This window comes from Olea europaea, chromosome 7 (assembly GCF_002742605.1).
Source record: "Olea europaea var. sylvestris chromosome 7, O_europaea_v1, whole genome shotgun sequence".
Classification (NCBI taxonomy): Eukaryota; Viridiplantae; Streptophyta; class Magnoliopsida; order Lamiales; family Oleaceae; genus Olea; species Olea europaea.
Window position 1 is genome coordinate 6,798,714 of NC_036243.1, and position 26,198 is coordinate 6,824,911.

The window sequence follows — 26,198 nt, forward strand, 5'->3', positions numbered from 1 at the left end:
TCTAACACTACAATCAGATATCCAAAAATAATAATAATAATAATAATAATAATAATAATAATAATAATAAAAATTACAAACAGATTGAGATATAAAGAAGGGCTAATCCATTTTCCTTTTCCACTCTTATAGAATAGACCGCCCACAAATAATACATCAATTCTAAATGCAGAATCAGAAACCCACTTTCTTTTTAATTGAAATCTTGATTGGATTGGATTCTTCTCATCAAAGTTAAAGAGGAAAAATACAAAGTCCTTTTAAAAGCTAGGGAATTTTATTTTTTTTTCCTTTACAAATATGGATGCTAGCTTTGTCATAAAGCATTCACTAATAAAATTTCTCAATTATTTACAACATGCCAAGAAAAATAAAGTAAGGTGAGACAGAATCTATTCATCTGGATGGAAAAATGAGAACTTAAAAATCACAAATGCTATGGATTGTTCAAGGACATGCCCCTGCCTTAATCAAAAATTGAACAGCTTGGTTCATCGTGGGACGGACCGTTGGCGTCCTACATGTACAACGTATGGCTAAGCACCTTGATCATTTCGTCCTCGAATGATTCCGATACTCTTTTATCTAGGACCTCCATAGCTCCTTCCTTTGTCTTCACCTTGCTCGAAATCCAGTTTATGATATTCTTGTTTTCCCCATACTCTGCCTCTACCGGCTTCTTCCCAGTTATTAGTTCCATTAATACAACTCCATAACTATAGACATCACACTTTGTGGTTGCTTTGGAAGAATATGCATACTCTATAAATAAGAACAATTAATTAAAACATGAGATATGAATTTTCTAAATAAATGAATATCAGGGAAATCGTTCGTTACCTGGTGCCAAGTAACCATAAGTTCCTGCTATTACAGTCGTTGTGGAATCCTTGCTTCCTCTTGCTTGCAACACTTTGGCGATTCCGAAATCTGCAACTTTTGGCTGGTAATTGACATCCAACAGGATATTGGTGGACTTGATGTCCCTGTGAATAATTGGTGTTACTAAATCATGGTGGAGGTATTCCAAACCCTGAGCAATTCCGAGGGCAATTTTATGTCGAGCAGGCCAGTTCAAAAGGACTTTCCCTCCATGGATTGCATCCCAAAGATTTCCATTTGGCATGTACTCGTAAACCAGCAGACTGCATTCTACACTGGAGAAGTAGCTATACAACTTCACAATGTTGTTGTGCCTTATGCTTCCAAGAGTCTCGACCTCAGTTTTCAGTTCCTTGTCCACTATGACTTGATCTTCTGATGCAGAATTTTTACCTTTTCGACTCCTCAGCTTCTTTACAGCTAAAACTTCCCCATTTTTCAACTCGATTTTGTACACAGTCCCAGATCCTCCATAACCCAAAATGTTTTTATCAAGCATGCTTTCAATTATCTCGCACTGATCAAAATTTAACCTATGGTAACTTTTAACATCATATGAGAAAATTGAAGTTGATAATGTATCCTCATTTTGTATCGTTGCCCTCTCTTTGCTAAACCATCTCTTCAAAAAGAGGACAATTCCAACAAAAATGATACCCACTGAAATTCCTATCACCCAAATATAATTTATTTTCCTCCGGTCATAAGATTTCGAGCAAAGGGAGAAATTTGGGTCAGATGATTTTAGATAGGAAGGCACACATAGGCTTGGATTGCCTGAAAAACTTCCTAGTAGTCCTCCCTTTATGAATGAGACAGGAATAGGACCAGAAAGCTGATTGTTCGAAAAGTTGAACGAATTAGGTAACAGATAACAAAGGCTTTCTGGGATATTTCCCGTCAAGAGATTGCTAGAGAGATCAAGAACATTGAGGGACTTGAGTGAAGAAAGTGAGTCGGGGATGGAAGAATTTAACTTGTTACCTTGTAATAGCAATGAATCGAGTCTTCTTAAGTTTCCAATCTCAGACGGTATGGAACCAGTCAAAAGATTGTTGCTGAGATCAATCTTGACTAGATTTATACCCAAAGAGATTTCAGAAGGTATAACACCAGAAATCCTGTTGCTCTGCATGAACAACTCTGACAAGTTTTTAGCATTCGAAATGGTTCTAGGAATAGAACCACTCAAGTGATTATATCCCACATCAATGATTGAAGCATGTGGAAGTGCTAGAATCCCTTGCGGTATTTCGCCAACCAAATTGTTGTTACTAACCCGAAATCGAATAAGAGACTCACATTTTGCATAACTTGGGGGCACTTCACCAGAAAACAAATTCTTAAGGACTAGGAGATACAGCAATTTTCCACCGTCACATAACCCTTCCGGTAACTTCCCAGATAGCTGATTTTCAGACAAGTCCAAGCCAATCATGACTGATGACCTTCCAAGATTTTCTGGGATTTCCCCTGTCAACAAATTGTCGTAAAGAGATAACACATTTAAGGTGGTCGAATTCGCCAAAACTGCAGGAATTTCCCCTGTTAGACTATTGTTGTAAAGCTGAAATGCTTCAATCTTGGGAAGTTGGCATAAGGACTCGGGAATTCTGCCCTTCAACTTGTTGACAGATATGTCCAAGTCTCTTAGTTGAGTCAGATTCCCGAGCTCTCGAGGTATTTCACCATCGAGTTGGTTATAGTAAAGCTCAAGCTGTTGCAAGTTGTTCAGCAAACCAAGTTCTGCCGGAATCTTTCCAGTCAGACGATTTCCACTTAATTCAAGATCTATCAGAGACGCCACGTTTCCTATGAAGGGTGGAATTTCGCCACGCAACTTACATGTTGACAATATCATGGACTTTAGTTTTGTGAGCCGGGATATATTCTCCGGCAGTTGCCATAAATCGAAACCACCATTTTCATTAAAATTTAACACTTCCAGATTGGTAAGATTGGTAACAGACAAAGGGAACTTACCAGTGAACGAGTTGTAAGAAAGGTCAAGCAATCTCAAGGATTTTAAAGGAGACAAATCTGGCAATGTTCCAGTGAGATGAGCATATGTAATGTTCAGCTCCTCCAAGAGAGAGCAGTTGAGGATATCTCGACTAAACTCCCCATGGAGCAAGTTGTGGCCAACACGAAGAACTCGCAGTTTCGGTAAATATGAGCATACATGGGTAGGAAACTTACCAGAAACTGACCACCCAGAGATATCAATTTGCACAATGTTTTCGTCATCATCACAAGAAATCCCAGTATAATTGCAAACAGGGATTTCGTCGCTGGCTGAGAGTGATTTCTTCATGAGAGTTAAGAACTGCGACTGCATCATTGCTTTTGCTTGGCAAGAATTGTACGCACAAAGTGTCATCACAAGAAAGAAAAATACGCCCCTGGAAGCCATTAAGGATCAAGATTTCTATATATTTCGAAATAGAGAGAGTAAGCAAGTTATTTCGCGGGTGAAGAAGAGAGATATATAATTGGCAGAATAGTTGTGCAGAGTGAAACTGAGAGTTTCATATCTTTGCATAAAGAAGCTTTGTGTTTATGCCCGAACCCACCCTCTCAAGGAATAACACCAACCACCTCGTGGGTAAATTTCACTTGCACTCGCGTAACTTTCAGCGGAATATCAATTTCGTAACTAAACTTTAATTTGTCCCAAAAATCCAATTTTGTTTCAAATAAGATTACTCAACTTCAGTTTAGTTTCAAAGTTTACCATTCTTTCACATGTTGCTTCTCAAATTGATGAATCACATGTTTCTTTCTCAAATTGATGAAATTTGCTTGATTGATAGTCATACCGCAACATATTATGGTGGCAAGGCATGCCTATTTATTACTCCACATTATTAAAATATTAAAATGAAACCTTTTTAACATTTTAATCTAAAGACATTGCAATAACCCTTGTTGTATCATTTTTTAGGGTGACTTGTAACAATTAAGTGGAAGATCAACTATGATATAATTGTCAAATAAGCAATTTCTATCAGTTCAAGGAAAAGGTGACGAAATATGAAAGAGCAGTAAAATTTGAAACTAAATTGATGTATAATACCTAATCGAAACAAATTCATGTTTAATGAACCCCAAATGAAATTTCACTAAACAAGCGATTACATAGAATGTCAGCTAGTTGTATCGCTGAAAAAAATTTATAGACCATCAAACTTTAGAAGTTGGAAAAATAAATTTAAAAAAAAAATAAAAAAATCAATGGAATTTCGTTAAGGGTCCATTTGATTGCAAAAATAGAATTTGGGTGGAAAGAAAACGAATTCTATGGAATTAAATTACTTAGAAATTGTTTTCCTGAGAATTGTAAATTATTGTGTTTGCTTGGTATAATTTTTCACGTGGAAAATGTTGAAATAAAAGTATTTTTTGATCTTCGTTTGATTTTGTTTTACATGAAAATTGTCAAATAAAGGGATTGAATTTACTAGTATTGGGGATGAAATTTATTTTCATTGAAAAAAAAATTCAAGAAAATCATCTATCTTTTCATATTCGTTTGACTTTGTTTTACATAAAAATTGTCAATTAAAGAGAAATATTTTTTTACAATAATTCTTAAAATTTATTTTCATTGTCCCAAAAAAAAAAAAGTCAACAGTAACCGGGAAATCCACAAAAGCAAGAAAAATGCAATTCCCAAGAAGTCCAAAAATTTCTATTCCATGGAAAATAAATCACAATCAAACACACCAAAGTTGGAAAATGTCATCTGTTACTCCCCTATCTGAACCACCTATCCATGCACTTCGATCTTCTAGACACTCACTCGAAGTAGTTTCGAAGTGATCTCCCCAATGTCAACGACCTGCTATCACACTGCGAGATATAAGCGATCCTGCTGAACTGACCGAAGTGCCCTCGCTCATAAGGCCGAGGCGAAGTGTACTCCGGGGACCTTTGTCGGAAAATTCGCTGCCAATTTCAGAAGGAGATTTTTGCCAAGATCCTTTCTGTCCCTAAGGTTTAAATTAATTTGACATCTTCATGAGGCTAATTGATGTGACTTATCAACTTTATGTCAACTCAATTCTGGAGAAATAATTATCCGCCCACTCTACAGAGAAGTAATTATCCGTCCACTCTACAGACACGGCTGATTGACGCCTATGAGCAGACATCTCATACCGTCAGATGTATATACGTACCCCCACATCCAACGGTTCATCCCAACTATAAATACCCGAGGGTTGGCAAGAGGCAAAGGTAATGAAACTCTTACTAAATAGCACTCCATAGCAAGCATAGTTAGAAGATCCGCCGTCAATTTCAGAAAGAGATTTGTGCCAAGATCCTTCCTGCACCTAAGGTTTAAATTGATTTGACATCTCCATGAGACTAGTTGATGTGACTTATCAACTTTATGTCAATTTAACTCAGAAAAAACAAGCTGTTCGCCCACTCTACAGACGCGATTGATTGACGCCTATAAGCAGACGCCTCATACCGTCAGGTGTATACACGTGTCCCACATCCAACGGTTCATCCAACCTATAAATACCCAAAGGTTGGCAAGAGGCAAAGGTAATGAAACTCTTACTACATAGCACTCCATAGCAAGCACACACACACACACACATATATATATATATATATATATATATTCTCCTCCCCCTTATTATTTTGCACAATCCCTGCGTACTGTTCCGATCACCTTAACCTGATTTGATCGTCGGAGTGTATACGGCCGCCACCACCCCCGCTGGTCCCGACTGTCCGCATTTGACCGTGCATTGATTGTGCGCGGGGAAGAATACGTGGAGTAGTTCTCGATTGGCCATGTGGAAGGTTCAATTTTCGAGGTCAATACCATTCAAATTTCATTTTCCATGGAAATAAATTGTCAATCAAACGGTGCCTAAGTGATCAACTAAATTGTAGGGTGTATTCCCATAAAAAACAGTTGAATTTTGCTCTTACCATCAAGCAAAAATTCACTTAGGCTGAAAAGGTTACAATTGAGAGCGTGATTTTTGATAGCAAAAGGATGTGTGCAAATACGTGGTGCACACAGACCAATGCGACAAAAGACAAGTCAGCGGCTACTAAATATAAGAGAAGCGAGTCGAAAAGAAAATCGAAGCGAGTCGTTTGGTCAAGCAACGACTTTTGAGAATATGATTTCATTTGTTAGAAAAATTTGATAAGAAGGCCCAGTGCCCAAAGAGATGCCTTTAACAAGGCAAGATGCGATCACTAAATCAAGCCCAAACTCATCTACCATATATGTTGGTCCAATAAACTTCTAAATCAAGATAGAGTTACAATAGAGTATAATTTAAATTATATTTATTTAGATTTGTTTTAATATTGTGATAAGGTTTATAATTTATTAGAAGTTCGATTGATTTAGCTTTTTTCAATTTCTTTTCTTTATATATAGAGGACTTATTCAATGTAATAGACACGATTGATTATATAGAATAAATTAAATTTTTTCTGCATCAATTTCGTTATTTGAGTAAGTTCTTTCCTTTTGTCAAACAATCTCATTTTAAAATCTAGCCTCCTTTTGGACCCCCTTTTTTCAAATTAAAATTGGTGAAATAATAATTTTTTTGGTCAATAAGTGGTTGAAAAAGAATGAAAATTTCTCGATTTATGTATAATATTATTTTATGGAAGATTGTGTGATTGAAAAAAATAAGAAAAAAATGAAATTTAATTTAATGGGGGTCAAACGAGGGCATAATCTCTTTGACTCTTTACCATCAACTAGCCACTGCTGTTCAAAGTCTCACATACTCCCAAAACATCCACAAAATCAAACGATCAGAAAAATCAGCCAGCAATCAAGGGTGCAATTTTTCCTCTTTTAAGTTAGTTAAAAAAAGGTTCGGGAAAAAAAGGCAGTAAAAAACGCAGCTTATTTTCTGGGTTCATAGTTGTTATTAGTTTTGCGTCATGAAAAAAAAAATAGAAAGAGAGTCAAAATACTTCGTTATAGTGTTCGAAAAATTACATGGCTTACAGGTCTTAAAGAAATACAATTCATAAATCAGGTATGAAATTTATTTGTGCAAATATCAAGTATTAATCTAATTATAAAACAACCCATCCCCAACCGTCCTACCCCCCAAACCCTAATTATTTCCTCTCACCATTCTCTCTCTACATCCCTCTACATCTCTCTTCACCGTTGGAGACGAAGTCGTGTCGACAGCGACGATCGCCTATGTTCCTTCGGCACATCTATACATTGTTGGCGGTGTTGCAACGCTCCGTGAAGAAGCCGTACGTCCCACATCTCTTTCTTCACTCTCCTCTTCATTCTCCATGCTCTGCAAATTCATCTTTTCTTCGACGGGTGCGTGGTTGGTGGCGCTGCAATGTTCCGTGAGCGACGATACCGTCGTCTTGGCCAAGGATAGTGTCGTTGCTTCTGGATATGACACTTTTGTTGTTTTTGCCTATGTTGCTGATGTGGGGTGTTGGTGAGGTTTGTAGGGTGGTGTAATTTTGGGCGTAATTGGTGGTAATTTCTGGATATAGTTATGCTCCTGGTGGCTCTGATGGTGATGAGGTGGTGGTTTGACTGTAGAGGTGGCAACAGGGGCGGATCTAAGTTCCACGTTCAGCTAGGGCGGATGACTTTGACTTTGACTTTGACTATTGATTGTTGACCGTCGATAATCAACGATCATATTAAAATTTGATTAAATAATACAGTAAGCTAAGGTTGGAAGAGTTTTCAATCCGGTTAGATCTTCCAAGCACTTTAAAGATCCACCCGATTTTTCATGTAAGCATGTTGAAGCCATACAGGCTGGACTTGGAGGATCCGGGGAGAAACAAATCAAAAAGAGCACCTCCCATTGTCACAAAATCTTTTGAGAAAGATGTGTCAAAAAATTTGATCGTTTATTCAATCATCATAATAAAATTTGATCACATTCTATTATCTTTCAATGATATCGCGTCATTTGTTGTCCGTAAGATTTTTCAGTCAAAAAATTATGTTTCACACTCAAACCCAGCAGTCCAGTTGGTGGTTCTTGGACGTGGAAAGATCATCAGAAGGCACCAAAATTTTCAATTTTCGTGTGATCATCGGAAATGTGCAAGTACATAAGACTGACGATGATAACAGCCCAATATATTTAACCATTAAACCCAGATTACTCCAATTAAGTAGGCAAACTCTCCACTAAACACAAATATGAATTCATGATTTGACTTTCAAGAATAATAACAAGGATTAATTATGGGAGCTGAAAAGAAAATCAAGGACTGAGGTGGTTAAGTTTCAATAAATAATCATAAAAAAAATCGGAAAAACATACATACATATGGACAACTGCTAAGATTACTTTCTTACGTCACAGATATTTGAAAAATGCTTACATCCACAATCCATGGACCGTCCGTTTGAATGGATCCAATTTCCATATTTGGGCCTTTTTTTTAAATAGGCCCAATTTCAGTTAGATTAGCCCAAAGAAAAAATGGAAAAAGGGATCGTCTTCTTCTGGCTGAAACTGAGTTCCTCTTGGCTGCTTCTGCAATTGCTGCGCGCAGGCGCATCGGCTGCCAACCCGACAGCTACTGAACTGACTGAAGACTCCGGCGGAGCCAGCACGCGCGGGCGCGCCCCCTCGCCGGGTGCTGGCTCCGCCACTGGGTGGCAACAACAATGTTGGTGGTGTAGTGGATCGATCTGTATTTTGGGGGGAGGGTTTGGCCTTTTGGATTTGGCAACAGTTTTTCTTAGAGGTACAATTGAAAGTGTTGACGGTGGTGGTGTTGTAGTGCTGACGAGAGTGGTTGCAAGTGACAGTGGTGGCAGTGAACCAATTATTTGGTTATATATGATCAAGTAATAACTGTGATCTTAAAATTTGATAACCGATGATTGAAATATAATTTGTAAATTTGTGACCTATGATCTGTAATATTTTTTATTTGTGACCAATGAAATAAACTGACTTATAAAAAATTTTGACTTGTAATCTCGAAATAATCTGTGACTTATAAAACTTTTAATCTGTGATCTCAAAATAATCTGTGACCAATTAATTTTACAATATGCGAAAAGTAAAAAAGTCGTGACCTATAATTATGTATATTTGACCATTAATTATATAATTGTGATTTTATTATATTTAATTAATAAATATATTTAATTAATTATATATATACATGAACTTTGAATTTTTAAACTATGCACCTCACTTTTGAATTTGTGTAAACTATACACCTGAGTTATAATTTATTTCCCTACAATGTTCCTGTGCTGCTATTCATATATCCAAACCCTAACACAAACTCCTACAAAACCCAATTATACCACATATTCCAAACTACTTCACACCAAATTCAAGCCCAACCCATCTCCCGAACCCACGAACCCATTCACAACTCAACAATCCACCATCAAGAACCCACCCAACCCATTACAACTAAATACCCCCTAGCCCAAACGCAACCCCTACTTAAAAACAAAAAGAAACCCAGCCCACTAATCACAAAGATGACCCGACCCACAAATTCAATAACCCAACCCATAACCTAAACTAACCATCCCCATACCCATAAACCATGGTAAATGGGCCAGTTTCCCACAATAACCATTGACCCAAATTTTCGTTTGAAAAAAACCGAGAGAGAGAAGAACCCTAAATCTCACATTTGTCTTTCATTTGAACGTTAATGAGACAGATTTTGAAAAAGCAAAATCTCACGGACCAAAAATCGACCCCTTCAAGGTTGAATTTATTTTAATGGTTTTATTCTTTTGATTTTGTCTGGGTAGTTTATAAATCTTTTATTTTTTATTTCTCTAATGTGTGATGGGTCATGTTATTTATGCAATAAATTCATTTATTGAGGTATAAAATTACTCAATATTAAAGAAATTGTGTCAACAAAATGTGTTGGGGAAGATACTTTTTGACTTGAATCGAAGAGGTAGAGTGAGGCGAAAGTCAGAGTAAACGAAGCCTTATCAACATATACATAGGTCAGTAAGTCTCTCACTGACCTTAACTACACAATAACTTTGCTCAATTTTTATTTTTTTGAAATGAAATGTGGTTTATAATTGCTATGAAATGAATTTCTTGCTTTCTTATTGATAGTATACCTACAGTTATTCCTGCACGGTTGGAGATTGCATTTGAGAGTTGCTCGAATATCCAGGATAAATTAAAGCTAGGATTGGTGTTTATCCTAGGGAGTATGTTGAGGTGCAAACAACATAAAACATGGAATAATCTTTTTTTCTTTGGATGTTGTTGACGACCTTGATGCATTCAACAATAGCCATGGAGTCGAATATGTTTCATGATGCATTGCGTGTGATATTGAGGGGCGTCTGATGCCCAAGTCATCAAAGGTCGAGTGCAAATATGATGCCTATAGCTTTTCATTTTCCATGCAAGTAAATGTTAAACTTTATGATTTCAATATTTTATCATATTCTATATGTAATAATTATATGAGTTGCATATACGGGCATACGATGCTATTCCCATTTTGGCAGATAGGTAAACAATTAGAAAGAAGGATACGAGATGCCCTAGGATGCATCATTGTCAAACAATAGATATCCTAAATGGTAGAGATACATCCAGTAACCTTGATGATTCTCAAGTGAGTATTAAATGTCAATATATTAGCTCAAAGTCCATACAGAGTTGACGGCTACAATCAAGGAGTCAAAGTTACATATGTGCAAGACCTGTGTATTCAACCAGTTAAGATGATGATCCATTACCCAGTGCTGTTCTGGATGGAGAGGGTGTATATATCGTATATTTTGTATAATTACGTGTAATTTAATTGTAGTTTATATTTTGACTTGTGATAGGTGTTTTTATGTACTAATTGTCAACTTTCTTATTTATGTAAGAATGCTATCCTATTGAGCGGAAAGCTTCATCTCCATGCATATCTCCTTCACACTATCAATTTCTTGCACATCATCAATCTCCTTTTACCTTGTTGAGACCTTCACCCCTATTGATCCCCATAACCCTTTCGATTACTACACCACACGAGAAGAATGAGAAGATCGTGACCTGGGTCACCTAATTCACGTCTCTGTCCATAAAGCAATTAGATCTTGGATTGTAAATGGAATTTTCTCCTCATTATCTTGAACGGATTCCAGAGGCTTATGCGTAACACGGAGATTATGGTCAGTAGCAATTTTCTTTGGAATATCTACGTCATCCTACCAAACTATCTCCACTGTGTTTCAAAAATCATTCCCATTACAATCCACTTTATTAGATACTTAATGTTCACTCCTAGAGATATTCTTTCTCACTAAAGTTATGCAAATAGGACAACTGTTGTAATGTCCCCAACTCATATGGACCGAAACGGCACAAGAATAGTTGTACCTTAGCCGTAAACTTGAAAATTATTTATTAAAAAAAAAATTAATTAACTATACTTTTAGCAAAAGGCATAAAGATTTAATTTAAAAATTAACTTAATTTTTTTTTAAATACAAATTTTCATGCATATTATCTATTTTCTCATATAAACAGTGTCATGTATGTGTTTACCAAATAAATAAAAACTTTTGAAACAATTTTCCATGCATGCACACCTTTAGACAATAAATAAGACTATTGTTTTGATTTTCTATTTCGTGTGACAAGTATCAAAATAAATTTGTTTGCATAGTTATTGACCTCAAAACTTCACGAAATTTTAAGAGAAAGTGGAAAACTTCCTATAACATAACATATCCAATAGTTGGCTCCTCTCGACAAGATATGAAGAACTAAAGTATTTCTCGAAATTCTACAATGATTCGGTTTGGGAGAAAAACTAGCACAATCTAATTAAAGTAAAATATAAAGTTCTACAGACAATGAATTGGTATGGTTTCAAGTTTATCTAGTAGCTAACCTATGAAACCCAATTTTGTCCAAAATTTTTGAGTGACGAATGAGTTATGAATTTTTGAAGTCAGGGGCTGAAGCTAGAATTTAAGAAAATAGCAACAATGAACCTATTTCTAATGTTTATAAGAGATATATGAACTTGAAAGTTAATTTCAATTAATCATAACTTAGTACATATAACTAATTCATGAAAAGCTTCATAGAATAGTTTACAAATGATGTTCATCGAAATCCATTTATTTGAAACACGTAAATATTTTTTTTTCATACCCTAATAAAAAAGGTTAAATCACTTAACTTCTCCATAGCGTGCTATACCTTCATCTACTATCATCCACATCCCAAGTAAAACAAATCAACTTGTAGAAAGGAAATTAGTTGATGAGTTGAAACCCAGTAGATATTATTAATGCATTTCGTTACCAAATTAGAAAATTTGAACTATAAAGTCATATAGTCGCACGTAGATGGATATGTAGCAAAATTCAAATTCTATAAAATTCTCATAATACGAAGAGTCAAAAAAGATCATCCCATCTATAGTAGTGCTGAAGCACTGTACCCGAAGATACCAATTTGTGCATATTTTAACTAAAATTCATAGTTTGAAAATTTAATAACCACTTGCACCTTTGCCTACTTTAATTTGAAGCTTTTGAATTGACGAATCTGGACAGTGAATATTGTTCTCCGACGGCACCCGATGCTAAGAAAACTATTTCTTTTTAAACTTTATTTTTGAAAATTTTTCTTGAAGAAAAAGAGTGTATTTCCATGTGTAACTTGTATATAAATATATATTGGAAAAGGGATAGGAATGATTTGAAGGAAATGAAAAATAATAATAATAATAATAATAATAATAATAATAATAATAATAATAATAATAATAATAATAATAATAATAATAATCTGTCCTTAAAAAAGTTGGCAGCCGAATCCATTCACCAATTAGAGAAAATTGAGGCAAGGTTTAGATTACATTTCTTGCATTTTATGCCTTTAGTTTGAGGCTTAATGAAATGCCTAATACCAATACGTTTGTGTAAGTATATATTTGAGGTTTAATATTTTAGTTATTAACTCATTTAATGCGAACATTCACTCTATGAGAATAAAATTTATTTAACATATATCGGACTAGTATTGAACTTTTATTTCTTATTTAGGCCGAGATAAAGCTCGTTTATGAGCTAGGCTCGTGGTGCTAGATCACCACATTAAAAATATAAGCCTAATTTCAGCCCCCTGTTTGACCCCCATTCTTTCAAATTATAATTTTCTCTATCTTATTTTTAATTACACAATTTTTTATAAAATAATATTATACGTAAATAAAAAACTTTTCCATCTTTTTCAATCATGCATTCTCCAAAAAAATACTATTTCAAAAATTATAAATTGAAATAATGGGGGCCAAACGGAAGCTTAATTTAATTTTTTGGGGCTTCTACAACTGTGATCTTTGATGAGTTGAATTAGCCACTTCACTTGCAATTTAGAGATCCTTATCTTTGGAACCGAACTATTTGAATGGTAAAAAAATATACATTCTAAATTGAATGGTAAAAAAATATACATTCTAAATCAATCTTGTATTTAGAGGGATCAATGTTGATGAGACTTTGTAAATCATGATACATATTTGTATATGATGTAATCGATGTTAAAAGAATTGCGGAAGTACCTTCTCAATCACCCTTTTATTTCCATACCATCGACTATTTTTATTCATTTGAAATTTACCAAAGTAACATATTAAGATGAATGTCAATTCCACATTTGCATTTTAATTTAAAAAAAAAAAGAGTTAGATAAAGAAAAGCAAAAAAAGCTAAATAAGACAGTCTAGAACTTTCGTTTTGAAAGGTTTGGGTCATCTATTCTATTAAGAACGATCTTGGCCATCCGGTACTGACGGTCTAGACAGTGCTTGTGCTGTCTAATAATCGGTGCCAACACTACCCATATTATTTTTTTAGTTAAAATTTTTATATATTTTTCTAATGATTTGTGTGTGTAACGCTAAAATAAGCCAAAATAAGGTTTATTAATTAAAAAAAAGTAAACTAAGGCCCTGTTTGACTTCTTTTATTTAAAAAAGTTAAGAGTTTTGAATAGTATTTTTGAAAATGTTTGATTAAAAAGTAAAGAAACTTTATTGGTTTGTGTGTAGAATATTTTATTGTGTGAATATGTGATTGAGAATGATATTACAGCAAATAATTTAAATTTTTAAAGGTTGTCAAACAGAGGCTAAATAATGAAATAGAAATTAAGTATATGCAAACGTATACATCGATTCAATGTAATATAATATTAAATTCTAATGAACATTCATGGGATCTTGCTATTGAATGTTTGATAAATCTTGAGGTTTTAGTATTGGAGAAGATGAATAATGGAGGAGCCATTAACAGTGTTGGAGAAATTAAAAAAAAAAAGAAAAAGAAAGATCCTTTAGTTTTAAATTTGAATTGGGATGAGATGAGTTGTTTTTCTCTTGTAATTGAAAGGGTATTAATGTCTTTTTATTTTATCTTATTTTAGTAATTTATAAACTTTAAGTAGGATATTTTTGTCTTTTTGTATGAAAGAGACCATTATGACTTACAAATGATAGATTTGGCTTGGTCCCCTAAAAGAGGCATTTGACTAGGCCAATTCGAAAATTCTCTCCATCCATTTAATGGGTCGAAATCCATCATACCTTTCAAACCATAATCCAACTTCGTCACTTGACAATGCCACTGCTTCTAGTCGCTCGAACACACTCACATCCTACTACCACACATGCACAATACTAAATGTCGACTACAACCTATCACATCACCAGCCCAACCTAATCCATCTCCTTCACCAACTCATATATTTACCCTAACATCCAAGTGTATTGTAGATCTCTCAGACAATCCCTCCACCCTTTGACTTGCTAGATGACAAATTATGTAGCAAAATTAACTTTAACGACTGAAAATATTAGAAAAATATTAAAATAATCAATTTAAAATTTCTGCTGAGCTTGAGTGACCCCTTTTTTTTTTTTTTTTTTTTTTTTTTTTTAAAAATTAACCTTTTTTTTTTTTTTTTTTTTTTTTTTTTGTAAAATTAAGTCTATATAGAAAACGGGAACTAGAGTAGCTAGCTGGACATGAGCAAGTGCCAACAAAACTCGAACACTTAAAACATAAAATATAGGTGCAAAACATAGTATTCCATATGTAGACGCAATTGAATGTCTAATTATTGGTTGTCTTGAATTATAACTTATCGATGCTTCAGGTAACATATGATACCATACAATTATTTTAGTCATATACGTTATTTGTTTATTATTAATTAATTAATGATAAGGAAAGGTGTTAGTTTCACCACAAGCTTTTTTTTATTTTTGTGCTAAATCAATTGCCATATAAGTCAAGCACTTTGAATTTTATATATGCATGCTTCAAGTTGCGTCTACATAGTGCTAAGAGGATCTCTTGTTCGAATCATTTATTCATTGATGGATTGTAGTTGTTTCCAAGTTGCTTATAGATCACGTTAATGAACAATTAATTTGGACGACGAAGATGAAGAAGAAGACAATGCATTAGTTTATAGTAAAGAAAGTTTTGGTGAAGGTACAATTTTAGACCTGTCTAATAATTATTATATGTAAATAACAAGCACCGTCATGACAATTAATATTAATATTAATATTTTGTTACGAGTAACCCTTCAAATTAAAGTGAAACAAAAAACTATTAACGAGAACATTCATTGAAATTCAATTTTGTAAAGACAATAATTTAACAACATTAAAAAATTCCATTCTCAAGTCTCTCTAGAGGACTAACTCATTCAACTAAGCTTAAAAATGGGGAAAGAGTTTGTCCGATACCATGTCAGTAAAATCGATATAGTTTCTTTCTTTGAATAATACGACAAAAATTGCAACAACTTTTAATTCCAACGACTCCCTACGTGTACAAGTTTCTGTCCACAGTTTAATTCTTGGAAAATATCAAGAGGAGATATAAATGATTTCTCAAATTAATTAGTACGTGTGGGGGAACTTAATAGCAATATATAAGATCCTTTTATGGATCCTCACAAGCATAGGTTTGTGCAAAATGTATATTTTTCTACAATAAGTTGGAAATGTTTCGTAGAAGCAAAAGCAGACTGATTCTTTTGGATTATGAACTTTCGTCATAGTTCGTTCGCTTTTGATATTAGTCTCCATTTTCGACAAAGTAAGTGTACTTTCTTTGTTTGATATCATCAATAAAACATGCCAACCAGAACGATATATATAAAGATTTGCTGCTCCCGAGCTGTCATGACTATGAATGAAATAAAAAATCAAGTCACTTTGTCTGTAGCTAAAATAGATTTATATATTTGTCTAAAAATGAACTCAATATAAGTATTTGCCTAACAACGTTAATCTTTGAACGGATTAATATTAGATTTGATTGTCGTGCGACTAGGAGCAGGCAATCGCCAATAATATTGTCGTGTGGATGGTGCTCAATTATTTCAACATATTTATGTAATTGCTATGAGCCCACATGAACTACTTGGACCATCAAGTTCAACCATAACCACGATTTTCGGGGCAACATTCCTAATTTGATATCATCACACCACTTAATTAATTAGTTTTCCTAAATCGTTCAAGTTCAGTGTCGGGGGCCACCGTTACATGCTGAATCCGTCTACTTGTTAGTAGCTTGGTCGTCACTTTCACTAATATAACTTTTATCATTTATTTATTTTTCTTTTGTTGCCTAAAATATTTACTTCTTTCTCTCACTTGTTTATAATTATCAATGTTCACGCACTTTATTTTGCATGATTATGAAAATAAAAACTGGTGCAGTGAATGATGCATCAAGAAATTATAGTGTTGCAACCATGCTGGAATTTGTCGAAAATTGGTGCATAAACTTCCTTTTATTCATCGTGGAGATTTCTCACCAATTTAACCCCCGTTTGATCGGCAACAGGAAGATTCAACTATATATTGTATCAATGTGTTCAGTGTTCTTTACATCAAGAACATTTAAGTTCATGACGACATGCACTGCTAATAACATTTCCATTTTTGAGTATTCCAAATACCTAATTAACATGGAGAAAAGCCTTTAATTAATACCTAGATTCTCGTCAAGGGGCAGCTAACTTTCCGTACTGAATTATTTGTGTATAGCCAGAGGATAAGATTTATGTGTTTACAGACTCTTGATTCTTAGACAAACAAAATCCATACGAACAACGAAACTCATACAGTATTAATAGTGATGAAATCATGATCCATATATAGAATCTTGTGCTGCCAAGAAGGTAACAGGTGGGACTATTTCCAAGGCCACATCAGCTGAATAATAATAATAATAATAATAATAATAATAATAATAATAATAATAATAATAATAATAATAATAATAATAAGCCTCTGCCTGATGTAGATTAAGTTAAGATTTTAGTAGATTTTGATCAAACTTAAAGAAATATATGATTAAATGGTTGTGAATTTCGTCAAGTGTGCAGTTAAAATTAATAATTATCAACTTTGGTTGTTTAAGCCCCATTTTTTTTTTTTTTTGAAAAATACATTTTAGAATAGTAGATTGATGGAAAATGTACAGTTGAAAAATAAGGAAATTTTTTTTATTTGCGTGTAACATTATTTTAATGGAGAATATGTGGTTGAAAAGAAGAAATAAAAAATATATTTTTGAAAAAATGAGTATCAAGCAAAGCCAAATGTATATCAAACTTGAACTTAAATTACATTTGAACTTTTGAAAATTTGTCTTTTATTATTGTATCCTGACCAGGATAGGTTCAAACAAAACCAGGGTCATGGTCTAGTTGGCTATAAAACCATTGGTTTAGTGAACGGATCAGCCAAAATCTCATTTGACTTCACATAAGTGACTGAAGTTATTTCATCTTTGATTAATTTCCTCACATAATCATATTTAAAACTCATATGTCTAGACTTGTTATACTCTTTATTTTATACTCTGGCTAAAGTGGATTGACTATCATTACAAGATAGTTATGGAAAAATTATTTAATTCTCTTAATAGAATTTTACACATTAAATTCTTAAGTCATTCAGTTTCGTTCAATGACACAAATTTGGATTCCATAGTTGAGTGAGTAATACATGTTTATTTTTTGAATTTCCAATATACCGCACCTCCTCAAGGATAAATACCGAACCTAAGATTGATTTTTTCTCTGAATACTAAACATCCAACTAACATTAGTAAATTCTTCTAAGATTGTCGAAAATTTAAAATATTGGAGATTTAGATCCTTGATTTTCTTCAAATAACCAAAAGCTCTCATAATAGCTTTCTAATGATTTTCACTTGGATTGCTAGTAAATTGATTAACTTTACTAATTGCAAATGCTATGTCGAGTCTTGTACGTTGTACATAATACAGTAGACTCCCTATAGCATTGCGTGCTCACGTTGTGCTATAGCTCTTCCACCATAGTTTACAAGTTTTAAATTTGGATTGAAAGTAGTGTTAGCCTCTTTAATGTTTAAATGATTGAACTTATGAATCACTTTCTTAACATAATGTGATTAGCTCAACATATAATCCCCACTAGTCTTGGTGACTTCTATACGTAGTATGATCTCCACTTGATCACGATCTTTCATTTTGATTTGAAAGATAGAAACCTCTTTGTTTCTTTTATACGTTGCATTTGATTGCTCAAAATCACCATGTCATCCACGTATAAACAAATGAGTACAACATAATTATCGGTGACTTTTGAATATAAACATTTATAAACACTATTATGTTTAAATTCAAAAAATATTATTGCTAAGTCAAATTTTTCGTGTCATTTCTTTGGTACTTGTTTTAATTCACATGAAAATTTTGTTAAATCATGCATACTTTATTCTCGTTTTGGGGTAAAATAAAACTTTTTGATTGTTTCATATAGATCTCATCATCAAGATTCCCATTTTAAAATGTTATCTTAACATCTATTTGATGTATATACGAATCGTATATAGATGCTAAGGCAAATAAAATTCCAATTGATGTTATTTGTATTGTGGCGTATATATGTCAAAGTAATCTATTTTTTCTTTTTGTCAATGCCCTTTGACCATTAACTTTCTTTAAAGGTATTAAGAATACCATCCACATTGTACTTCCTCCTAAATATTACGGCCTGTAAGTTTTGATTCAGGTGGTAAATTGACTAATTTTCAAGTGTTGTTCAACATTATTGAATTATTTTTATCATTTATAGTATCTTTCCTAAAAATACCATCTCTTTATGACATTGCTTCTTGATAAGTTTTACGATCATTTACACTTGAAGAACACACGGAGTAGTTATTGTGATACTATTTGGATTTCCCTCAACCAAGTTGAAGGAAATAAGGTGAGAGTCAAAATCATCTAGTCCTAGCACTTTCTCCTTTCGAGCTCTTTGACTTCTACGAAGTTTACTTGTTTCAATAACCTCGAAAAGATGTTTTTCCTTGTGATCTCATAGAACTCGAAATCTCCACTTAAGGTTTCCTTAAAGATTTATTATCTTAATAAAACATATTCTCAAAGAACTCTACTTCACATGATTCAATAATAACATTGGTATCCAAGTTTAATAAACGATATGCTTCGCTATATTAGGCATATCCTATAAATGTGTATTTGATCCCTCTAGGACTCAACTTAGTCCTTTTAGGATCTATATTCTTACTATAAGTATGACACGCCCACACTTTGAAATAACCAATGTTTGATTTTTTTTCCTTTCTACAATTTATACGGAGAAATCTTAAATATTTTAGAAGACATCCTATTAACTATGTGACATGTACTTAATAAAGTTTCAACCTATAAGTTAGTTGACAATTTAGCATTTAATAACATAGCATTTATCATCTTAACTAATGATTTGTCAACGAAGTTTGCTTTCCTGCATTGGTTCCCGAGCATAATGTCTAGATTTGTCACACATGTAACAAGAAACCTTGAATTTCATCTTGTTCTTGTTATCTTTGTTGAGGTATGTTGAATTCCTCTTCTTGAAATTCTTATCGAATTTATTTGGTTGATCCACAATATAGGCTTTAGAAGTGCCCTCATGAGATTTTCATCATGAGCCTATGACTCTTCCTTAATGTGAAAATATTTTTGAATATCTTCCAAGGAATAATCTTGGAAATTTTGAAGAGATTTCTTTCTTATAACCTTCCATGAAAATGGCAATTTCGCAATGATTGCATCAACCTAGAAGGTTTCGAGAAGATCGATATTCACGGCCTTTATTTTATTGACAATAACTTGCAATTCATGAAATTGTCCTAATAAAGGCAAGTTATCCAAAATTTGAAATAAAAATATTTAGAAATTAGAAACTGTTTGGCACATTCCTACTCGGCCTTGTATTTGATTTTCAACCATTCTCATATCTCCTTTATTGAGATGTTATTTGTAGAGGCGATTGAAGAGAGCGTTCAGAATATGTCCTTTACACACAGTCCATCTTCTTCTCTCTTCTTTCTTTTTGATTTTATTTCGTTGATTTCATTTGGGGTTGGTTTCGACAATGGTTTAGGTCCTGATCCAAAATTTAGAAGATCTTCAATGTTTAATATTTATTTATTTTGTGGATAAGGTAAGTGTATTATATCCAAAATATAAAAAGATCTTAAGAAACTTCAATTTATCCTTCCATTTTGTAAAGTTCGACCCGTCAAATTTATCAAACCTCACAAGGTCTTGATTCATCATCTTTATTGTGGCCATGGTTGTCTATGCTCTATATTAAGCCCTTGTTTGAGCCCCATTCTTTTGAAAAATACATTTTTCAACAATTTTTTGATATCATTTCAACCGCACATTTTTCAATAAAATAATATTACACACAAATCCAAAACTTTTTCTTATTTTGTAACCATACATTTCCCATTAATACACTATTCAAAAATTCATTCTTTCCAGGAAAAGGAGCTCAAACAAGGGGTAATAGTATCATTTGAGATTATTGAACAAAAGTTGATGAAGAACAAGAAATAAGAAAATTTGAATATCATTTGTCGATAATGGAAGGTTTGAACAAGATCACGAATCATTATCCTAAAACAATATTTTCAGTCGCTAGGATAAATGCTTGAAGGCTTTCAAATGCAAATAGTTTGTTGGAGTAATCAAAATCTAAATCCAAAATTTGAATCAAGATAATAAATTTGGAAAATGAACTTTTAAGAACATTATATAAAACCTGGTTTGACATTTGATTTTGGATATAAGGAATCAATTTGATCTTTGTAATATGTTTTTCAACACGAAGCCATCCTATATATAGAACTACAATTTCCATGCACGAAAAGGTGGAAATATCATGACGACACCAATATTTCAAACACAATGGCTACATTTTTGTATTGGGCGATTGCCCAGTACAAACCATTACTGTTGGGTTTCCAAAGCAGAGGCGTAAAATTTTGCTCTTCTCCCTTTTTTCATTTGGTTTGCATCCTCTTTGGATTCTTCATGGTTGATCAACATTTAGTCGCTCCAAATCACTCCTCATTGTATATATTGAACAGTATTTCAACATTATCTGTTAACTCGCCCAAATTTAACAAGAAAAGATGGTCAATTAATGTCTCGATCAAATTACTCTTGGATTAGTCACACGAGCGGATTACACGCTATCATTTGATGGAATGAGATGCCAGACGTGATTTGCGTAAAGTGGGATCTATTTAAGAGTCCAAATGTCAAAGATGATTTGCAATGAAACATTTTGTGCCAATTATTTTAGTACAACGCCGGTAAAGGGTTTCCATAACTGGACGTGACATAAATGTATTGTATGTATTACAGTAGCAGTTACACCCTATTCCTGACCTGACGAATACGCTAACCACCAATGAACTAGAAGACAAAATGGCTCAGACAAGGAAAAGAGAGCGGTTTTGAGGCCAATCTATGGGCTCCCAGCTTGTGAGATTGGCAAAAACCAGCGGTTCTGATAAAAAAACCGCTGCGGATTTGGCCTCTACCTAGAATTTCGCGACGTTCTGTCGGCAATTAAATATCATGCCTCTGTAGCTTCACTTGCGAATGGCTTAATTTGAGTTTTAATGATTAATTTCTGAAATTTGAAAATGGTCGGCAAACGTATATGCTGAGAAAGCCAAAACCCTATATAATTATAATTTTTTTATTTTTTATTTTTTATATTTAGGTATCCCAGCTTACACTAAACTAAATCCTGGACCCCCAAGATTCTTGCTCCTAGAACTTTGGAGGGAGTAAATCGCGAGTTATGCCTCAATTGGATCACACTTCTGCGCACAAGAGATCCTCCTATATAATTATAATTTATTTTTGTGTTCAACTATCGTATTCTTCTAAAAGCTTAAAACGGCATAAATAATCATATAAATTTCATTGAATTATCCTACTTTGCTAGAATTTTGTTGACATAATGGTTGACATCTTCTCACAATGCATGGATCCCGAGCAAATAAAAAAGTCTAAAAAAAAAAAAGTGGACTCCCATACCAATGTGAGTGTCATTCATCCATTATGTAAAAAAAATTCTGTCACCATAGCATTTTTGGATTTTATTTTCTACATGTCCCTTTCCTATAATAAGGATCACATGTGTATCATCTAAATGTTTAATATATACATAATTTCATTAATAATTTTCTAAGAGACTAAAACACAATAATTTCATTTTGTTTACCTCATATTAAATTTTAAAATTTTATCTTAAAATGTCAATTTATAAAGAACTCAAGGCATTCTACATTATTCTTATTTGTTTCATTTACATTTAGCACATCCCTTAAGTTGGTTGCTGGTTTGACAAAATTAATAATTTTATTATTCATTTGAACTTTTAAAGTTAATGAATTGGATTTCTGGTACTATTTTGAACTACTTTAACCTTAAAAGTTTAAGTTAATAGTTAGCTAACAAGTCTGTTTGCAAACTGATTATAATTTACTCACTTATAGTCAAACATATTTCTATCAACACCTTTCAAGGATCCAAAGTGGTTAAAATTGACAATCTTAAATATGTAAATGCATGAACTTTCATGAGATTTAGATAATCCTAGTCATTTATATGTTGATTATAGCTGGAATAAAATTATAAATTCAATAGGTATTAACGACGCGATCGAACTTTATATAATCTTATATTTGTGTTTCAATAAGTCGTATTTTGTGTATATTTTGGTGCACGCATCTTAATTTCGATAGATCAACACTCTATATGATATTTTTCTCAAGAAATATAACTACACACCATTTATCAAGGGACAATTAATGTATGCCTTTCCAGTGTTGGACTTTATGCATGCCAGTTTTAGCATTTGCTTGATCAATTTTGAAATCTCCTATAACTCCTTGTTAGGTTTAGGTGGAGGTATAAAAGTCCCTTCTTTGTATTGATGATATGTTATGACTTTTTTTAAAATAAAAAAACTGAATTCGAAGGAAGTGTCCCCACCATAAATTAATTTGTAGTTCCATTAATAGACATAAGCTGGCAATGGATATGCCCTAGACCCTCACGTAACCGTTATTCGTGGAACACAAACGTAGTGGTCCTTAAAAATATTGTTTCTTCCCTATTATTCCTTTTTAACGCTTCATTACAACCATTTGCAAATAGAATTAGTATATACAACTTATACTTCTTTAATTTATATAGTGAAAATTTTCATTACTCATAGTGCGCATGTGGCTTAGATTCTTCCTAGTTAGGTATTCATTGTAGACATTGCACTTATCGTTACACCGTCTAGAAAATACACGTTTTTCTCAAAATTACTTAGCTATAGGGTTTAATATATGATAATGATACAATTGGATCAGGACGTGCTAAGGGAATCAATTAATTCCCTGTTGAAGGATTATTGGAAATGAAGCGAACACACTCCTCTTTCGACTAAGGTTGATGAATCACTATTAGGTCTTTTGGTGTTGAATCGTGACGCATTAGAATTATATACATACACACATTGAACTACGTCATATAATTTTTTATTTAATTTGTAACATGTCTTTTGCTTTTAGGGTTTTTTCTTCTTCATCAAATGTGTTTAAGACATGTTGTCATATACAATTTTTATATATGAGTGACAATTAAATTTGAACTTAAGACATTTGGAAGTTGTCATATTATATTGAAATGCTTTATCTAAAAGTTTAACGGTAAGAAAATATTATTTGAGAAGAATGAGTTACATTAACTTTCCAAAGCGATAATAAATGTCATGTTAACATGTACATATATATATCGATATATAACAAAATAGAATAGGGCTGATAAAAAAAATAGTGTACAAGGAGTAAAATGTCTAAGCTCTTAAGAGCGCTTTAGTCAAACTTTGCTGATTAATTTTTAGGGTGTTTATATTGTCATTAATGTTTTTCTTTGATACACTATATTTTTATTGCATAACACCTTTTCAACTTTTGTTCATTGTAGCAATTATTTACTTAACTTTTTTTTGTTGAATTCTTGTCCTCAATCTTTGACTAATTAGTGCATCTCGTCTTTGATGATAATTTATCTGAAAATATTTTGTTTCATGCTTCGAAATTATGGAAAAATATTTTTTCGCACTTTTTCATTTGTTTATTTTTTAAATATGATGAAAAAGTAAAAGCCTGTTTGAGTCCCTTTTTATTGTAAGAATAAATTTTAAAATAGTGGATTGATGAAGAATGTACGATTAAAAAATAAGGAAAAGTTTTAGTTTTTGATATAATATTATTTTATTAAAAAGTGTGTTGTTGAAAAGAACAAAGGAAAAAATGTATTTTGAAAATAGTGGAATCAAACAAGGGCTAAGTTGTTTTATGCCATTTCAACTAACTTTTAGACATAAAATTGTTATCAAATATAAAATGCGTTAATTAATGAAAAGTTTGATGATAAGAACGACGTGAAAAACTTTTAGAATATAATTGCTATAATGGATAAAAATAAAGAACTTTAAGTACAATTAAAATGTGGTGTAAAAAATAAAAAGTGTGGTCTGAATACTATATAGTGTATTGGTGTATTCTTGTAAGGGAAGAGAAATTAACAGAAGCCAAAATGATTGATTAAGAAATGCTATGATTGTATATATTTTGCCTACTGAATTCTGTGACGTGATCCCTTGCTACTTTTATTGTTTTAATTATTATAAATAATTCATAGAGTACGTTTTAAGAATGAGGTTTGAGATCATCAGCCTTGACTAGTGGAACTATATGAATATAAATGATATATATAGATTATTAATTAATTAAACATGATAGGGCGGTGGAGTCCCAACAAAACAACTCATTTGAAATTTTTCATCAAACCAACCAGCCAATTCGTGAAAAGGGATTTCATTGGGCCCCATCCAATCAATTTCTTGTAAAAACTTTTTTGTCTTTATGCATATTTTTTTATTTTTTTGGGTCAAGGCTGAAGTAGTTTATGTTTACAGGGAAGTAATAGTACTGCTGAAGTTCACGCATGCAAAGAACCTGACAGGTCTATTTTGCTAATTTCATCCCTTTCGATTGAACATTATTGGTCTCTAATAAATAGGAAAACATTATTTTAAGAGTAATTTCATTTATAGAATAGAGTTGATGTCTTCTTGTTTATTAATTAAGAGTTAAAGCTCCAATGTATAAAAATTACAAGGCTTAGTAAAAAGACGGTCAAATAGAGTAAAATAAGAGCGGCACATCTCATACTGTCAATTTCATACATATAGCTGTTAAAAATATCAATAATAGATAGACAGCTTCCTCTCTTCATATCCCTCCGGACCTCCCTATATATATGCCAATACTTTTTATCAAGTTGTGTAACCTACGTATAATTCAACCTCTGTGTGATTGTTTGAGAGTGAGAGAGAGAGAGAGAGAGAGATGGACTTGTATAGTGAACAATATGGTTTGCTGGAGGAGTTATTAGGTCTAACAGGTGCAGTTGGATTTAATAATGAGTTATGCAGTGATGAATGGATGAATTTTCATACTTTCACAAATCCCGCAACCACTTCTTTTCAGGATTCCTTTCTACCTGTTGATCAGAGCCTGAATTACTCAGCTTTCAATGAAATCTATGATTTGTCACCTCCACTTCAATTCCCTCCTCTTTTCGGTAACGATGATATTCTTCATCAGAATTCGGATATATGTAAATTTGAACAATTTCCTGCACCCGATCAGGTGCCCACTACTTTCAACATGGGCACTCTATTCTGTCCAAAAACAAAGAAGGTGAAGAAGCACAATGGGCAGCCTTCCAAGAATCTAATGGCTGAAAGAAGGCGAAGGAAGCGCCTTAACGATCGCCTTTCAATGCTCAGATCAATTGTTCCCAAAATAAGCAAGGCAATTTTACCTTCCTTTTTTTTTTTTT

At 33.0% G+C, this 26,198-nt stretch overlaps 2 protein-coding genes across 2 annotated transcripts; one reads left to right on the forward strand and one right to left on the reverse strand.

Moving 5' to 3' along the window:
* Positions 1 to 255: 255 nt before the first annotated feature.
* Positions 256 to 3,469, reverse strand: LOC111396821 (receptor protein-tyrosine kinase CEPR1-like). The gene is given in 3 exon segments (XM_023023353.1): positions 256 to 538; positions 540 to 762; positions 841 to 3,469. Coding segments are annotated over 3 exon segments (2,769 nt in total). The 5' UTR covers positions 3,296 to 3,469; the 3' UTR covers positions 256 to 447.
* A 22,127-nt stretch (positions 3,470 to 25,596) lies between these two features.
* On the forward strand, positions 25,597 to 26,188 carry LOC111397827 (the record flags this gene model as incomplete). Its single annotated transcript, XM_023024803.1, has 1 exon — positions 25,597 to 26,188. A coding segment is annotated over exon 1 (486 nt), but the record flags the coding sequence as incomplete, so codon positions are not given.
* Positions 26,189 to 26,198: the final 10 nt, after the last annotated feature.